A 15,954-nucleotide genomic window follows, 5' to 3' on the forward strand; every position below is an offset into this window, starting at 1 on the left:
CTCTGTCCATGTCTCATGCATATCCCACCTCATATGGTGGGGGTTGAGTATGATTTTTCATTGCCCAGTAAATCCTATCATATTAGCTATCATTATTATTCTTAATAATTAAAAGTAATCAAATGAAAAGGAAAAAAAAACAAACAAAATTTACACGTGAATCTCTGAAATTGCTTTTTCTTCTACCTGTAGGAATATTTTTTCTTAAAAGTGAGTGCCCAAGGCCACACCGTAGGTAACTCCCCAGATACACCAGATACAATGATGTTAAAAATACAAGGTCAAATGATTCTGTTGCATAATTTTGTTAGGTTCTGTGGGATTATCTCAGAGCTGAATTTGTATTCTGGATACTAGCTAGTATCACAGAAGCAATTTTTTTTCATTTCTTTTTTTTAGTCTGTCCATCCTAGGGTTTGTGAGCACATTATTGTAGTCTACCTGTATCATGGGCCAAATTATTTGTCATGCACCGTTTTGGACTTTGGACTAAAAGACATGGATTAATTTCTTTTATGACTTCTGTGGTAATTCTATGCAAGACATTGATCCAGCAGTGTGCCCAGGTGGCCAAGAAGGCCAACAGCATTCTGGCTTGTATCAGGAACAGGGTGGCCAGCAGGAGCAGGGAAGCGATCGTGCCTCTGTACTCGGCACTGGTGAGGCCTCACCTCGAGTGCTGTGTTCAGTTCTGGGCCCCTCTGTACAAGAGGGACGTTGAAGTGCTGGAGCGTGTCCAGAGGAGAGCTACCAGGCTGGTGAGGGGTCTGGAGAGCAGGTCATATGAGGAGAGGCTGAGGGAGCTGGGCATGTTTAGCTTGGAGAAGAGGAGGCTGAGGGGAGACCTCATTGCCCTCTACAACTACCTGAAAGGAGGTTGGAGAGAGGTGGGTGTTGGCCTTTTCTCCCAGGTGAATAATGACAGGACCAGAGGAAATGGTCTGAAGTTGCGGCAGGGGAGGTTTAGGTTAGATATTAGGAAGAATGACTTTACTGAAAGAGTGGTCAGGCACTGGAACAGCCTGGCCAGGGAGGTGGTTGAGTCACCATCCCTAGAGGTATTAAAGAAACGTCTAGATGTGGCACTTCAGGGCATGCTCTAGTGGCAGAGATTGTAGGTTGTTTGGTTGGTTTTTGGTTTTGTTTTGTTTTGGTTTGATTTGTGTGTGTGTGTCTATGGTTGGACTCAATGATCTCAAAGGTCCTTTCCAACCATGAAGGTGCTATGATTGATGTGCATATTAACACACTGGGGTGAAGTCAGTGCACACAATAACAATTAACATTTTGGAAATGCTTGCTATTAGACTGCATATTCTTTGACGATTTCTAGATAATGTCTTGATGATTTTTACAATGCCACTATTTGTGACTGCAGTTGAAGGCGTGCACCAGGAGTCATACAGCAATAGGAGGTATTTGAAGCTAGAGTAAGAACTTTGCAACATGTAGCTCTCAAAATAACTACTGAAGAAAATTGTTACCTTCTCTTTACTAAAGGATTTTTAAGACCATTTGTGAACTGGCCTCTTTTGGCTGACATTAGGCTCCTGTGATGCAAATGAAGTGGTTTTTGTCTGGAGTCTACTGACATCCTGTTCCTCCTCGCTTCCCCAGTAAAGTCCGATAACATAAGAATTTGAGGGGTTTAAGTGCTTAAACTTAAGATACCTCTATCTGTGGTAAGAGACATCTGTATTAACAAACATTTATTAAAAATCACCCAACTTCATGTTTTTTGTAATTAATAGATAAAGCATAACATTTCCACTGCTTTGTTTATCACAATAGATCGTTATTATGTAGTAGTGTACCATGATGTGTTCGAGCACAGAGGGCTAATGGAGTCTTTTGACTCGTTGGGCTTATTAGCTCAAGCATGGCACCAAACTAGCATGAACCAGACTGGCTCAGGCCTAGAGATGGTGAAGCGAGTCATGGTGTTCTGCCTGCATTTACTGATTCAAATTCCTCCTCGCTCAGGCATCTTTCTACTACACTCCGTTGCGTAGGTTAGATGAACCCTGTACTTCTGACTAGATTAATAAGATCAGATATTCAACAGGCATAAAATGATTTGCTCTACTGTCTTGAGCGTATTAGCTGTGTGGCTGAATCAATTGAGGATCTTGTCCCAAACCTTTAATTTCACAGAAAGGGTGATTTTAATGTTTTGAGACTTCTTATGTGATAAATTAGGCATCAAATTTAGTTTTACACATTTTTTTTGCCACAGAACCAAATGAACATTTAAAAAATATCCCTGCTTACTCTTCTCATCTTTGATTCTTAGTTGCCTAACATTCATTTAAAACCAAAACTGATTCAATGGGGAATTGTGACAATAATCTCTGGAAAACTCATTCCCCATATCTCCTTTTTCTATTTATTTTACTATTTTGTAGAGTAGAATTTTTGCAGAAGCCTGTGAAAAAAAAATCCCTGCCAGCTATATCCAACAGCTCTGAAATACAGCACCCTACACTGCTCCATTTGCATTCTCATCCCTCCCACTTTTCCATGGAGAACTTGACAATCTACAGAGGACAGCAGTAAAAGAAACAGTCTTGAGAGCTCCAACAGGAGGAAGAGGCGTTCATTTGATAGATCATTTCCTCCCCATCAGCTTCTCTTACTGTTTGCCCCCCTATTGGAAAAATTACCTGCATTGCCCCATTTCATTACAAAGCTAAATTCACAGTGGTATAAAGCGAAGCCTCTGATATTCAGAAAGGATGTGATTGTATCATTTGAACTGTTCAGCCTTGAAAGGCTATTGGGAGTTCTGTGGGCAAATATTACTGAATTATAACAATAAATGATATTGGAATACATAGTACATAGTAAATTCAACAACCACCAAAAAAAGGCAAATTCAAAGCAACACCTTCTGTCCTATCTTTAATTCATGTTTTTCCCCCCTTTTTAATGGGCACTAGGTGATCACTTTCAGTTTCACACTATGTTGGCTTACATCTGAAACAGAACTTTTATAAATAGGATTGGGAAGAGAAAAGGACAGCAAGGTTGACTTGAACATCTTATTTCAGTAGATTTTTGTTGGGGTATGTTGTTATCTGAGAGTGATAATGGTCCCAAACTCACCGTAAGAACTTTTACCCCATTTCCCATCATCTCCTGTGTTATGCCTTCCTTCGCTGGGGTTACTTTGTATGTTTTTGTTTCACCTATAATAGTGGAAGTCCTTTTGCTGTGACTACACTGAGCTTTAGATTATGCATCAATAGATTCAGCAGATTCACCTGAAAATACTGACTCAACAAACATTAGGTATGTTTCTAATTTTCAGTGTCTGTCACCTTTGAGTATTACTTGTATGCGTAAAGCCAAGCCCATGGTTAAGTAGACAAATGATTCCGGACAAAAGCAGTAAAGATAATTGTGAGCACTGTGATTTCTAATCCATCCTACATAAGTGATCAGATCTTCAGACCAAACTCTTCTGATTTTATTCACGCAAGTAGCCTTTTGACTTCAACAAATCTGCTTATACGAACGAGCTATACGGGCAAGGCAACACTCTAGATGAATAACACAGAGTCTTACCTTCATATCCTAACTCCTCTAAAAGCAAAAATGCCGTTGGCTAAACGCCAAAGAGTCACCTGGACAGCTCATTTACTTTCAACTATCTGGATCTCCAGCAAGAGCAAGTCTGTGTCACTACACCGGTTTTAATGCAGTTATGTTGTCTTTCTCCAGGCAGCGCATATTTAACCGCCTTGAAGAAAGAGATGAGATACATTAGGGCCCCATTCTAGAAAAACTCTCGATTTACTTCTTATCGTCAAACATGAGCGATGCTGTCATTTACAAATACTTTCTCAGCTCTTGGTTTACATGATTAAAAAAAAAAAAATCCCAGGGGAAGTCCCTGTAGCAAAGCAAAATAGTGTTGCAGTGAAATAAAGTTACTTTTCAGAAAACAGTTTTTTTCAGATATCACCCCCATGTAGTAAAAGATTAAGAGAAACAAAGACATTTCAGAAGTTTATAGCAATGAGCACACTTTTATTAGCAGCCTGATACAGCCTTTATTATTTAATGAATCCTTTTAGATATTAATTTTCTCAATCAGTATGCAAACCCACCCTTTAGGACCCTTGTTCCAGTGATGTGACCTTTTAATTTTAGACATATAAAGAAATAGCTATATAAGATATCACAATATTTGAATTCAGGCCTTTTGCTATAACACTCAATATGAATAGCACCAACTTGTGAAAAGAGCTGTAAGAAAAGCTTAAAAATAAATATCCTCAGAACACTTTTTTTTCCCCTGCCTGTTTTCCTATCACCTACGCATGAAAATAAATGACAGCCTTAGCTTCTGGGTTCTAACAATCATTCTCAAACGTACCAGAAATTTCTCATAATTATATCTTTTTAAAGGATGTACAGTTTGGCTAAATTGGGCCATTTCTACCTTCGAATAAACTTGATTCAAGAAGCAAACCGTGCTGAAAATACCAGATGTTTCCAAGATCTATACTCAGATATTTGTGTATCCTGTGATGTAGTTTAGACTGAAATACGTATTTCAGACTTGAATAATGTGAATTTCAGTGCTCTCTGGCTTGTATTGTTAATTGTCCTTCTTATTTGCTCCTTGGTTTCATGTCTGTCTAAAGCACCATTTCCCTTCTTCACACACACGTGTTTCCCAGGAAAGCAGGTGCTGTACAGCCAGCCAGGTCCCAGGTAGGAACATGCGGCAGAGTGAAGCTGGAAGATTTTCTCCAGCATGTAGCTGTCACATAGTCTAGATGTTGTCTATATCTGCTTTACTGTGGCAGCAATGAAGGCTGTGGGAGTTGGAGTCGAATCGTTTGGAGTAGTCAAAGATAGCTCAGTACTTGCCAAATGTTGGATTTTAAGGGTGCTCAGCCCTTAAAAAAAATAAAAAATGTCGGTCTTGAAGCTTGTGACAAAAAAAGTTCAAGAGATGACAGATGCATTCTTGAATACATGCTTAGTATGCGTGCATATTGCTTATTACTCAATCCGGAATGTGACTTTGCATTTTACAGTGTATAAAATGGTTTCCTCCTCCTGAAAAATATTAGAAAGGTGTGTTTTACAAACCTGTGCTCTTGCAGGATAATGGCTTCTTTTCTTAAGCCAAAGTAATGATGCTTGTGGTTGGAAGCAGAGGAACGTGCAGACCGTCTAAGTTTAGACTCCTAACTTTTAGTATCTATCCCTAGAATATATGGGAAATCATCATGGGTGTTTTCTACAGCACTTGCCTTTTCCTGCTGACTACATAAAGATCATATTCCTAATATAGCCACCGAAGTTAGATTACTGAAGTGACAGCACCGGCATTATACCAATGAGCACAGATTTATTATTGTAATCTGAGTAAGAGCAGACTTACAACACTAAAGGAAAAACAAACCGAGCCCCCAGAAAACCTTATTTTTCCTGGCTTCTTGCTAAAATGATGCAAATAACCATGAATACTGAGATTGTGACCTGCTTCTGTTTAAGTGTTTCCTTGTTTCCATTATAAACTAAAATAGACTAAAATAGGTCATTTAAAAATGAATGTAGGAGTTTTCTATGAAGTTTCCTCAGAATTAATGCAATCTGGTCTCACCTGCATCACTCCTCTGTATAAAGTGTCAGAAAGAAGCAAGGAAGCAGAAGCTCCACATGGTGGCCACAGGTGTCTCTTCTAATCGCTATACTATTACCGCAGCTGAGAAAATCTGGAATGCTTTCCCTTAAACTCAAATTTCACTTGGCTGATCTGTATTTGTGGGTTATTGTACAGTACATGGCAGGTTCTTTGGAGACCGATATAAATTATGAAGATTTTTTCTATTTATATATTAAAGCCGATGAAAGAATTTTTAATTCATTAGTTCTGTTTCACATTAATGTGTTTTAACTTCACGAACATTGTAATAACATTATGGTCTGACTAGTGAGCAAGCTTGATAGTCCTGATGTGTTCCTTCATGGGGAGATAATTGCATGAGTTTAAAGCTTAAGACAATCAGGTCGCAGCTTTCTTCTAAGCCACTTTATGAGTGTAAGCTCCCATTTCATTTCAAAGAGAAGATGATACACACAGAGGGAAGGAAGGAACAAAGAAATATGAGTAAATAGTCTTAGAGGGCAGAACTTAGACTTCCCGAAGAGCATGTAAACATGAAGTATTTCTTAGAAAGGGACTCCCTACCTTAGGGGAAGGGGGCAGGACACAGGAGATGTTGTGCCCCAAACAGCAGCCAGTAGTGCTGATTTTCTGAGACTGGTGTTAGGGCGGAACAAATCTGTATTCTCTGGATTGCCAAACAGGGAGTGATGCAGCAGGAATGTATTTTGCTTATGTATGTCACCAGGGCTGAAGAGACCTGTGCTCCCTGTTCTGTGACGCAGTATGGGATTCAGACAAAATTTGCAATGCTTTCTACCAGGGTTTGGTGCATAATGCAGATGCTGGGTAAGAAGACAGGGATCATTTGCTCCTGCTGACTTTTGGTTTTTGTATGTGTATTTTTTCTGAAGTTGTAGAATATGCAATCCATATGCACACGGGAGACTTGAAGAAAGCAGATGCCACTGGTGAGGCCTATCTTTGTATACAAGGAGAAAAGAGTGACTCGGGAAAACGATGGCTTAACTCAAGAAACAGCCTGATCACTTTTGCTAGAGGACAGGTAAAAGAATGAGGAAAAATGTAACCGGATCTGTGAGTGTCTTTTTGATAAAACTTATGTTTATGTAAAACCTTTCATAGACAGAGTATCAAAAATACTAATGTTTTATATTCCATATAGACATAATTTTCTCTTGTAACTAAGAGGTGATTGTCTCCATAGGTAACATGCTGCTTTTAAACATCCTCAACATTGTGCAACAGTGAAACAGTTAAATTGATGGAGTAATGTTGAGTTGGACTAAATATACTCTAAAAGTTCTTTTTTAATATTACAGACTTTTAAGGCCAGGGCGGTATTAGTTCTTTGTTAAAATACGCCTGGTAGATAGAACTGATAACATCTCTGTAGGATATCTTGCCTTTGTACCTACTTCAGACCATGACCTTTTCTTGTTAACTTTCCTGAACACTAATGTCAGTGTTACAAGCAGAGTTTTATTTCTTCATGTTTCCAATTCTCCCACCCACTTATTGCTTTTAAACATGGTAAACATATTCTTGCTTTTTGAGGCTTAAAGAGCTTTTCCTAGAAGAGTAATTCCTGGAGTAGTTATTGGCATAAGAACAAAGTAACTAAAACAAATTTCAGATCAAAAGGAAATATCTATTTCAGAACAAAAGGAAATGTCTATCTGATACTTTACTAGACCCTGCTGTTTGCTCTGAGTTTAGGTTTGGAAGATTTTTTATTTATGTTTTAAGAGAATCATAAATTCGTCGCAAAGTACATAGACATCTTTTGGGGAGGACAGGAGGGAGTATTTCATTGCTGCCAGCCAGCCCAGGTTAGTTTGTTCTCTGATGTAGAAATCTGGGGAAATCTGCTTGCACTATGCTTCATTTATTCTTTAAACTTGCCTCTGTTTATTTGATCTGCTTTTCTTTTCACTTCTAAAGATTCTAGAAGACACATTGGTTTTTGCATGAAAACCAAACTAAATTTTTCTTAGTCATTATGTCCTTTGTATTCCTGTATTTTCTTTCTCCATCATGGAAGAGGATGTGCATGCCCAATGTCACGTTTGTCAAGAACTGATCAAAATGATAGCTAATACTGAAAATAGTAATGACAGGATAGTAGTGCTCATCTGGCTTCAAGAAGTAATTTAGGAAACGTTACAGATTAATCTTTTTGGTGATACAGATAATAGTTATAGATAATATATCTTAAAGATAATACCATAGAGAAATCTGAACAGCAAGACTGCTTGCTACAATGGATAAGGTATCAGTACATATTGAGAGAGGGACTGATACCTTTTCTTTCAAAAAACTGAACTGTCCTGAGCTTTTTTTTTATTCTTTATTTTGTAAGAATATGTGTTAAATTTTAAGAATAAAACTTGTAGAGAAAAATACGCAAACAATACAATTGACTTCTGTGAATACTCATTCCAGTGGAAATATAACTCATCTGCAAATTCACAAGAAGTTTTTCTGTATAATCCAGATTACGTGTCAATTTTTGAATGTGCTAGTGTGGGAGGCTAAATCCTTCATCTGAAACTCTAAAGGGCTTTTCTATATCCTGGGCTATAGGCCCCTAATCTTCTTCTTTATAGAAAAGATTGCAGGTTACAACTGTTTGCGTATTCATTCTCTCACAGTTCTCTTTGCTCCAACTTGCTCTCAAATGCCTAATTCTCTGCTCTTAGTCTTTGTTCTTTTTTTCTATATGACTCTTGTGATAAATATCATTCTTACAGGTAGCATGAATTTCTGTAAGTCATTGTACTTGGCAGCAACTGTGGGAACAATACAAGTTTTTTATTGTTTGTTTTCAAACCCCCAAACTGGTCCTGAACTTCTGTCTTCAAATTGCATTTTCAACCCAGTCTTTCCAAGACAACTGCTTCTGTCTACAACCAATTAGCTCCTGAAGTCACAAGAAATAAAACAGGTTTACTTGTGGAGATTTTATTCTGCAGTTGGATTCCCAAAAGAGTAGACGAATCAATTCATGAATAGTATGTTTCCAAATCGCAGTGTCAGTGTGCATACTTATGTGAGTTTTCCTATTGATAACGAAGATGACTGCACCAAGAAGACGACAAACATGTATATGCCAAGGAGATGAACATAGTACAAAGATTTACAGTAGCAAAAAAAGGGAAGATTACATGAGGTCTATTCATCATGCAAGTCTGTTGTATGTGGAGAATTTGACCTATCACAGAGATGGCTTCAATGAAAAATCCTTTTCCCAATAACAAAGTGGTTGAAATCTTCCCAGATACTATTCACTTGACTCCCATTTTCCTGCCTAATTTCCACTAAATTAACTGTGAATTTTAGTGAAAATGAAATTGCTTCATATTTTGAGAATTATTAGACACCTATTGTTTATCACTTTCATTGGTTCTGGATGAAACAGATAGTAGTTTTGACACAGGTAGTAGTTGATCTGATTTGGCTATTTCATTCCGTGAAGGAAGGAAGCACTTTGTTGCTAGTGTGTTTGTCTGATGTTTCTAAAATTACTTCATATCAAATACAGCAAGATTTTGAAAATCATAATTCATAATATTCATTGGATCAGAAAATATCAGTTATAGCATGTAATGTTTAATTATGAATTCAAAGACAACAGAACAGCATGAACAAGATCAATTTGCTTCCATTAAGATACAAAGCAATGACACACAAGGCTAAACTGATAAATGTTCAAAAGAAGATACATATTAAGTTTAACTAAAATGTTATTTAAATATTTTCGTATTACAGGTGGATGTGTTCAAAATCAAAGCAGTATACCTTGGCAAGTTGAACCAAGTTCTTGTTGGATTTAAGAGTCTAAAAAAAGGTCAGCAATTTTTTCAGTTCAAGTACAGTAATAATAATACAGATTATCACATTTAGTAAATCCTAGAACTTCAGAAATAGCTTAACTTTAAGATTAAAAATCAAAAGCGTTTTTTAAAAGTTCTAGAAAATTTAAAATTGGCCTCAATTTTCTGCTGTTCATTATTTCGGTTGGACTATACATGTCAACTACTCGGCCTAGTTTTACTAAAACGTGCAAAGGATTCGCAGCAAATGTAGTGACACTGTAAAATGGTAAAATTATGTGTGAAACCTTTCTCCATAAAAGCTACTATGTATTTGTGACTACAGTCCAAAAAGCTTTGGTTTTCAGGAAGCAATATGACATCATGCTTTTGCAATTTTTGACATTTTTTCTTCCTTTCCATTTTTGGACAATGGACAATTTTTTTTTTCAGGACTAAATTCTTCTAGGTAAAGATAAGCACAGAAAATCAGTTCATCAGATTAGGAAGTGGAACATGGAAGAAAGGCTGTTCTGGCTTTTTTTCTTCTAACCCATTAGAAATATATTCTTTTTTAAGGGACTCTGGATATGTGCAGTTGAGTAGCAGGCGAAAAGGCTGCACTTCCTGCAGCATTTTTTTCTTGTCCTCTTTCCAAACAGCAGCTGTTGGAGTTAAAGAAAATTGCAACAGCAAGAAACATCATGAATTGATATTTTCTTCTATTTTGGCTACAATTTTGGCCTGGCAGTTTTTAGAGGCAACAGAGCAGAGTCTACAGACATCTTACTTCTGCAGATAACGTTGATAATGGAGATGTGATTGTTCCAGAGCATGATAAACTGAGTCTCTTTTTCTTTTATCCTTATCAAAAAACAAGACTATAAGATGACCCTGTAGGTTAAACTCAAACTTGAAAAGAAAAACTGATTTGAGGATTTCCCATTTATTTCCTAAATGGTAACGTTGAAATGAATGATCAAACTTTCATTAACTTCACCAAGACTTGGAGTATAACCAAGCTTACCAAGACTCCAATGTCTGAGTCTTCAATCACTTTGTTTCCAGAGAATCATCACAATGACCTCAATCAAGAGAAAGCCTTCAGCTGAACTTTGTGCCTTATTAGATAGCACAGAACCTCACCAGAAATTAAGTTTTGTGTTGAGTGGATTTTCTGATGGCTAATGTGGTAGAAGTCTCAATCCTATAAATAGGACGTTTATAATATCATTTCCTATCGGGCACTTCTTGTGTCTAGAGATCTCATACAGAATTTTTTCCATCCTTTGGAGCACTAATAGATCATTACATTAAATCTATCCCTAAGTTTATTTTCACAAGGTCTGTGAAAATTTAAGATTTCTTCACTATATCAAATATTTTGGAGTCTAGAGGAACAGACAGAAACACATACACACACAGCCAGTATATTTTCAGAAGTCTCATTTGCCTAAGAAGTCCTGCAAAAGAAAACATTTTATTGATTTTCTAAAGATAGAAACTTATGACTGCACGGGCAGAACATTTTGTTGCTTAAAAGGTATAAATTAAGAATGTTCTGTTTATTTTCAATCAGATGAGTGGTTCTTGGAAAAAATTGTTATAAAAGAAGTCCTCTACCCTTTTTCTGCACATGTTTTTGTTCACAACGACTGGATCAATAAACACTCCAAGAAAGATTTTGTAGAAGTGGCAATTCCACTCAAAGGTAAAACCAGCAGAAATGCCCTTGATTTGCATGAATCCTATTGCATGGCAGAGCAGAACAGAGCCAGCACAAGGCTACTTCACAATGTTAGCTGAACCAAGCATTGGTGCCCCAATGGGGAGTGGCTGGAGCCTGAACCAAGGTGAATCGTATCTTCTGTAAACAAGGAACAAGAAATTATGCCTGGGATGCAGAAGATGGAAATGGCAATATTGAAAGAGTCTCCCGGTGCTGGCAGCATGTATCCTGTCAATGGAACAGTACAGAGGAGATAAGCATGGTCCCTGCACAAGTGTGACATGGCTTCATGAAGCTGCTGGCCTGGTTTTCTACACCTCCACAGGGTTAAATGAGTAATGGGGGTTTTGCTGCTTTGTTGCCTTACTTGCCTGTGCTAGGTCCAGCACTGCCAGCCAACGTAATTTTGTATCTTTTGGCTTATGCTGCCTTAGACATGGACTCTGAATATATGTTTGTTTCCAATGCAGAAACATCCGTGACATCTCTTCTCACAAAAAATTTTGATACTAAAAGCAGAGGACGATGGCAAATGTGGGTGCACTGTATGCAAGTACCAGAAGATGTTCCTAACATTCAAGTTGTCGTATTTGGAAGAAAAGGGAAATCCCCTGCACAGAAAGTTCAGAATCTGAACAATAATCCATTTTTGGTAGGTTTCTTTTTTATTTCACACAAATCTTACCAAATAATTTCAGTAAAGTAAGGGTTGTAGCTGATGTATGTGAAGTTGTGTGGAACTATTTTTTCTCAGAGTTGATGTTTATACCTCCATGTCTTAAATAAACAGCACTTGGAGAACTTCTCACATGTGGGCTAATGTATATCACTTATGAAAGCTCTCTTGAGCAAATGACAACTTGGACATGAAAAGCCTCATTAACTTTGAATTAAGACTAGTAGGTCTTAACAGTAAGGCAGTAAATAACGAAGCTATTCCATACTTCCTCTACGCTTTACTTCTCAAACCTCAACTAATCTGTGTCTCTCTACTATGAGCTTGGTCCTGGGCAAATATCAATTCTGTAGTTTGCATATGAAGTTAACGGCAGCTTCTGGACAAGTGTGTGAACCTGGGTCACCCCTTTCATAAGTTTTTTATTCTCAAACACGGAAAAAAAGTCATAACCCATCTTTTGCAAAAAGGCAATATAAACATCGCTTGCTTAACTGCTGTGAGATGAAAAGCCACAAGCAGCAATGTATGATATGATTATGGAAACCAGCCATCCTTTCTTTTGAGTGCTAAAATAACTGAGAACACAACCAATAGCCAGGGCTAAAAATCATCTTGAGTTCAACATTTCAGTTCAAGTTTGAGAATAAAGATGTGATGGAGAGGAGGTAAATAGGAAAGTAAAGAGAAAAAAATAGTAATATGAATTTGGCTTGGAAATACAGAATCATATTTCTGTATCAGAAATATGATATGAAATATGATCAGAAATACAGAATCATTTTCTGGCTTTTCATATGTTGGCCTAGGCTCTGCAGCCAATTCTCCCAGTTAAAACTAAATATAAATTATAATACAAATGTGAGTACAAATTAACACTGAATCTCAATGGTACTTCCTTGCCCTAACATTAATTTCCTTGACTAGTATCTTTAACTATTTTATTTATCTTTTCACCTGCCCTTAAAGTATGTCATCCAAATTGCTGCATACAACATATAGTTAATTTTTTTTTTCTTTTTTTTTCTAACAGCTGACTGTTGGTGATATTGGAGATATAACGAAAGTTTCCTTTGTGTTATCTGGTCCGTGCTTGGGAAGAGGAATTAAACTTCACAAGGTATTCTATTCTACACTACATATCAACTTGTATTCTTCATAATGTCAGTAAATATCTTTTTGTTGGGAGACAGATTGTTAGCTTTGCTTTGCACCACACTAGCAAGGTCATGTATCTTTTGGCTCATTTACCTGGTACCTTCAGATGATTGCCTACAGCTTCCAGATCTCTTTGTGGGCAGATCTACCTTGTTTGCGCTTGCTGAAGTGCCTATAGCTGTACGTATTCACTGATGTGCAGATACATTCTGCATAGCTCATCACGACCTGGAAGGCAGCGTTTTCTGCTAATGTTAGGATATCTTAATCCCTGCATGGAAATACCGACCGTCTCTTGACACAGAACAACCTACTTGTGGAAACCAATTAAGCTGATACTTCAGTATTCATTCGTTACAACACGGTCATCGGTGGGCCTTAAATATCTGATTCTAGTTTAATATGTACTTAAGATCTCCCATAAAATGCAATGGAGAAATGACTTAATGCTGTCAATCTTATAATTCAACCAGATTTTCCACAGGGTGGGCAGGAAGATTGAATAGAAAGGTGTTGGGCCTGAAAATACTTGGGCCTTGGGGAAATACTTAAACTAACCCTACTATGGATTTAAAATATCAAAGGATGAGTCCCTAAATGAATACAGTCCAGAAACTGTTCTCTTGGGAAACACTAGAGACAGCTGCATTCTGGGCTAAAATTTGAATGGGTTTATGGTACTTAAAGGAACATTAAGTCTGAATTTATGAGCTCTTCTGAGGATAGAGGAGGAGTTTATCTTCGGATTTGCTCCCCAAATGTGTTGTCAGCTAATTTTGTTGTCTCAGTTTAGGTTACAGAATGGAAAGAATAGATAAGCAAAACTAATTTCTCATTTTAAATATGCATCTCCAGGCCATTTCACAAGGCATTCCAAAAAATAAGTTAGCACTACCCTCTCCATATCCATTTTGTGATTGTGTAACATAAGATTTCAGTCTCCAGAACTGATGGCTCAAAATATGGCAGAAAATTCATAAATGTAATAGTTTGCTTTCTTTTCAAAGATAAGCCTTTGCAAATGGCTGAGTGATTTTTGTTCATACTTCTAAATACTTCAAAAGTTATTTAATAATTGGTTTATTTACTAATAAGCTTATTTACTATAAATTGTTACAACCTACAAGAAGTCAATAGGTTGCTATAGACCTATGTAGTCTCTTCTACTGGTGCACTTACAGCCCACAACATAAGCCGTGATAACATCTATTGCTTGTGCCAGTAGTATGCTTATAGCATCTGTTACTCATTTATTATGTCTGTTTATACATTATTTATACACGGAAGCATAACCTAAAATGTGTCAAGTTGGTTTCACTTTAATAAGACTCTTTCAGTGCAGTAAAAAACAGAGATGCTGTATAGAAATAGAAAGACTTCAGGCGGCAGTCAGTATGTGTAAACTCACTACGAACCAATGGTCAAACCCAGCCCCAATTGAAAAGAATTCCCTTCCTTGCTTTCTCCTTAAGTGAAAGAAATAATAGCCAAAGTCCATAAATTTCACAAAAACGGATTACAGATGAAACTACAAAGGCTAAAAAGGAGATAAAATCCCTACGTTGCTTTTGCTCCTCTCTGTTTTCTCTGTTCCGGTGTTTACAGCAGCTTTAGAGTACCAGAGTTTTTCCTGTTGATCTCCCACCGCTTTCTGCACAGTTCTGTAGAAAATGATATAACCTTAGCTAAAATGTATGTCTTTTCTGTAACTTTTGAAGGTTTATGTACTATAGAATGAGTAATTTTTACTTGCTTAAAAATAGAGTTTCTAGCACTTTCCAAAATAAAATATGAAGTATTTCTACTTTTGTATAAAATATAGAAACACTGTATGATTTGGAGATAAAGTTACACTTAGATGTGAACTTACAACTAATAAGAATTTGTAGGTACATTTTATTTTAAGTCCAAAGTCTGCATAAATTTACACATCTCATTTCTATGAGTCCAGTTTCTGCAGGTCATCTGCCTGCAGATGCAGGTAACCCTTACTCTAATTTTAATACAGATAGGAGTTTGTGATACTTATTGATATTTAGTTAGGGATGTTTATAGTAATGGAAATTAGGAAGGATATTTTTGTATGAGAAGAAGTTAGACATGTAGTGTGAGAAAATTCAGTTCTTGCAATTGCAAAAAATGGGTAAACTGCAATTTTAGTGGAATTTAATACTATCTAAAGAAAAACACTGTTTATTCAAGTAATTAATGGTTTAATTCTGGAAATGGTCATGGGGAATTGTTTACTTTTATCTGGAAGCTTTGTGCCTGATCTTGTGAAGCACTGGGCACAAAGCATAAGCAGTAATGGAAAATGTTCAGTAATTACATTTCTAGGAACACAAGGGCAAGATAGTCTGATAAGATTTTTCAGAGTGGAACTCTCAAATTCCTAATAATTTCAATTATATAGTTCAACTATATAAATATTTATGCATTTCTAAGCTTGCACTTGAAGTCTATGTAAGGAAATCTGTACTTAGGATTTCCAAAGGGTAGTATGTGTATCCTGTACAATGAGCCACAAACTTTTGTTGCTGCCGCTGGTGTCAGTAGTGGTAATAAGTCACCACAGTAATTTGTGGAATCCCTGCCTAATAATTTCACTTACTTAATGTCTTGATGAAATTAAGTTTTTGTTTTCATTTTGTTTTGTTTTTAATGTCTTGGATATAATATTTCTATACAAAGAGATTCTCAAGGCTGAAAAAGCCATTTCTGCAAACTTCTAGTCATTCGCTATGTATGACGTTCAATCCTGCATATAACAGTTCCCAGAAATGTTCTGCATGTGCTTGATAGCTTGTCATTCTGTATTTTATAACCTGACCTAGGATGAAGTTTGCGATCTGAGTTGCCCTCCTGTGACTCTGATCTCCACATTGACTGTGTCAGTAGTTAGGGTAGGTCAGCTTCCAAGCCTGTGCTT

The 15,954-nt window shown here is 36.9% G+C and overlaps 1 protein-coding gene and 1 non-coding gene across 2 annotated transcripts in view; both read left to right on the forward strand.

The window, feature by feature from the left end:
• The window catches only part of LOC141738361 (lipoxygenase homology domain-containing protein 1-like), a 179,590-nt gene that overhangs the window by 115,265 nt on the left and 48,371 nt on the right, over positions 1-15,954 (forward strand). Inside the window, exons 36-40 of the mRNA XM_074573557.1 lie at positions 6,541-6,692; positions 9,419-9,497; positions 11,042-11,173; positions 11,662-11,843; positions 12,901-12,987. Of these exons, the coding sequence (XP_074429658.1) occupies positions 6,541-6,692; positions 9,419-9,497; positions 11,042-11,173; positions 11,662-11,843; positions 12,901-12,987 (632 nt within the window). The remainder of the gene's footprint in view (positions 1-6,540; positions 6,693-9,418; positions 9,498-11,041; positions 11,174-11,661; positions 11,844-12,900; positions 12,988-15,954) is intronic.
• On the forward strand, positions 11,402-11,503 carry LOC141739930 (U6 spliceosomal RNA). Its single transcript, XR_012585845.1, has one exon. It is a non-coding gene; the product is annotated as a U6 spliceosomal RNA (small nuclear RNA).

This window comes from Larus michahellis, chromosome 2, assembly GCF_964199755.1.
Source record: "Larus michahellis chromosome 2, bLarMic1.1, whole genome shotgun sequence".
NCBI lineage: Eukaryota > Metazoa > Chordata > Aves > Charadriiformes > Laridae > Larus > Larus michahellis.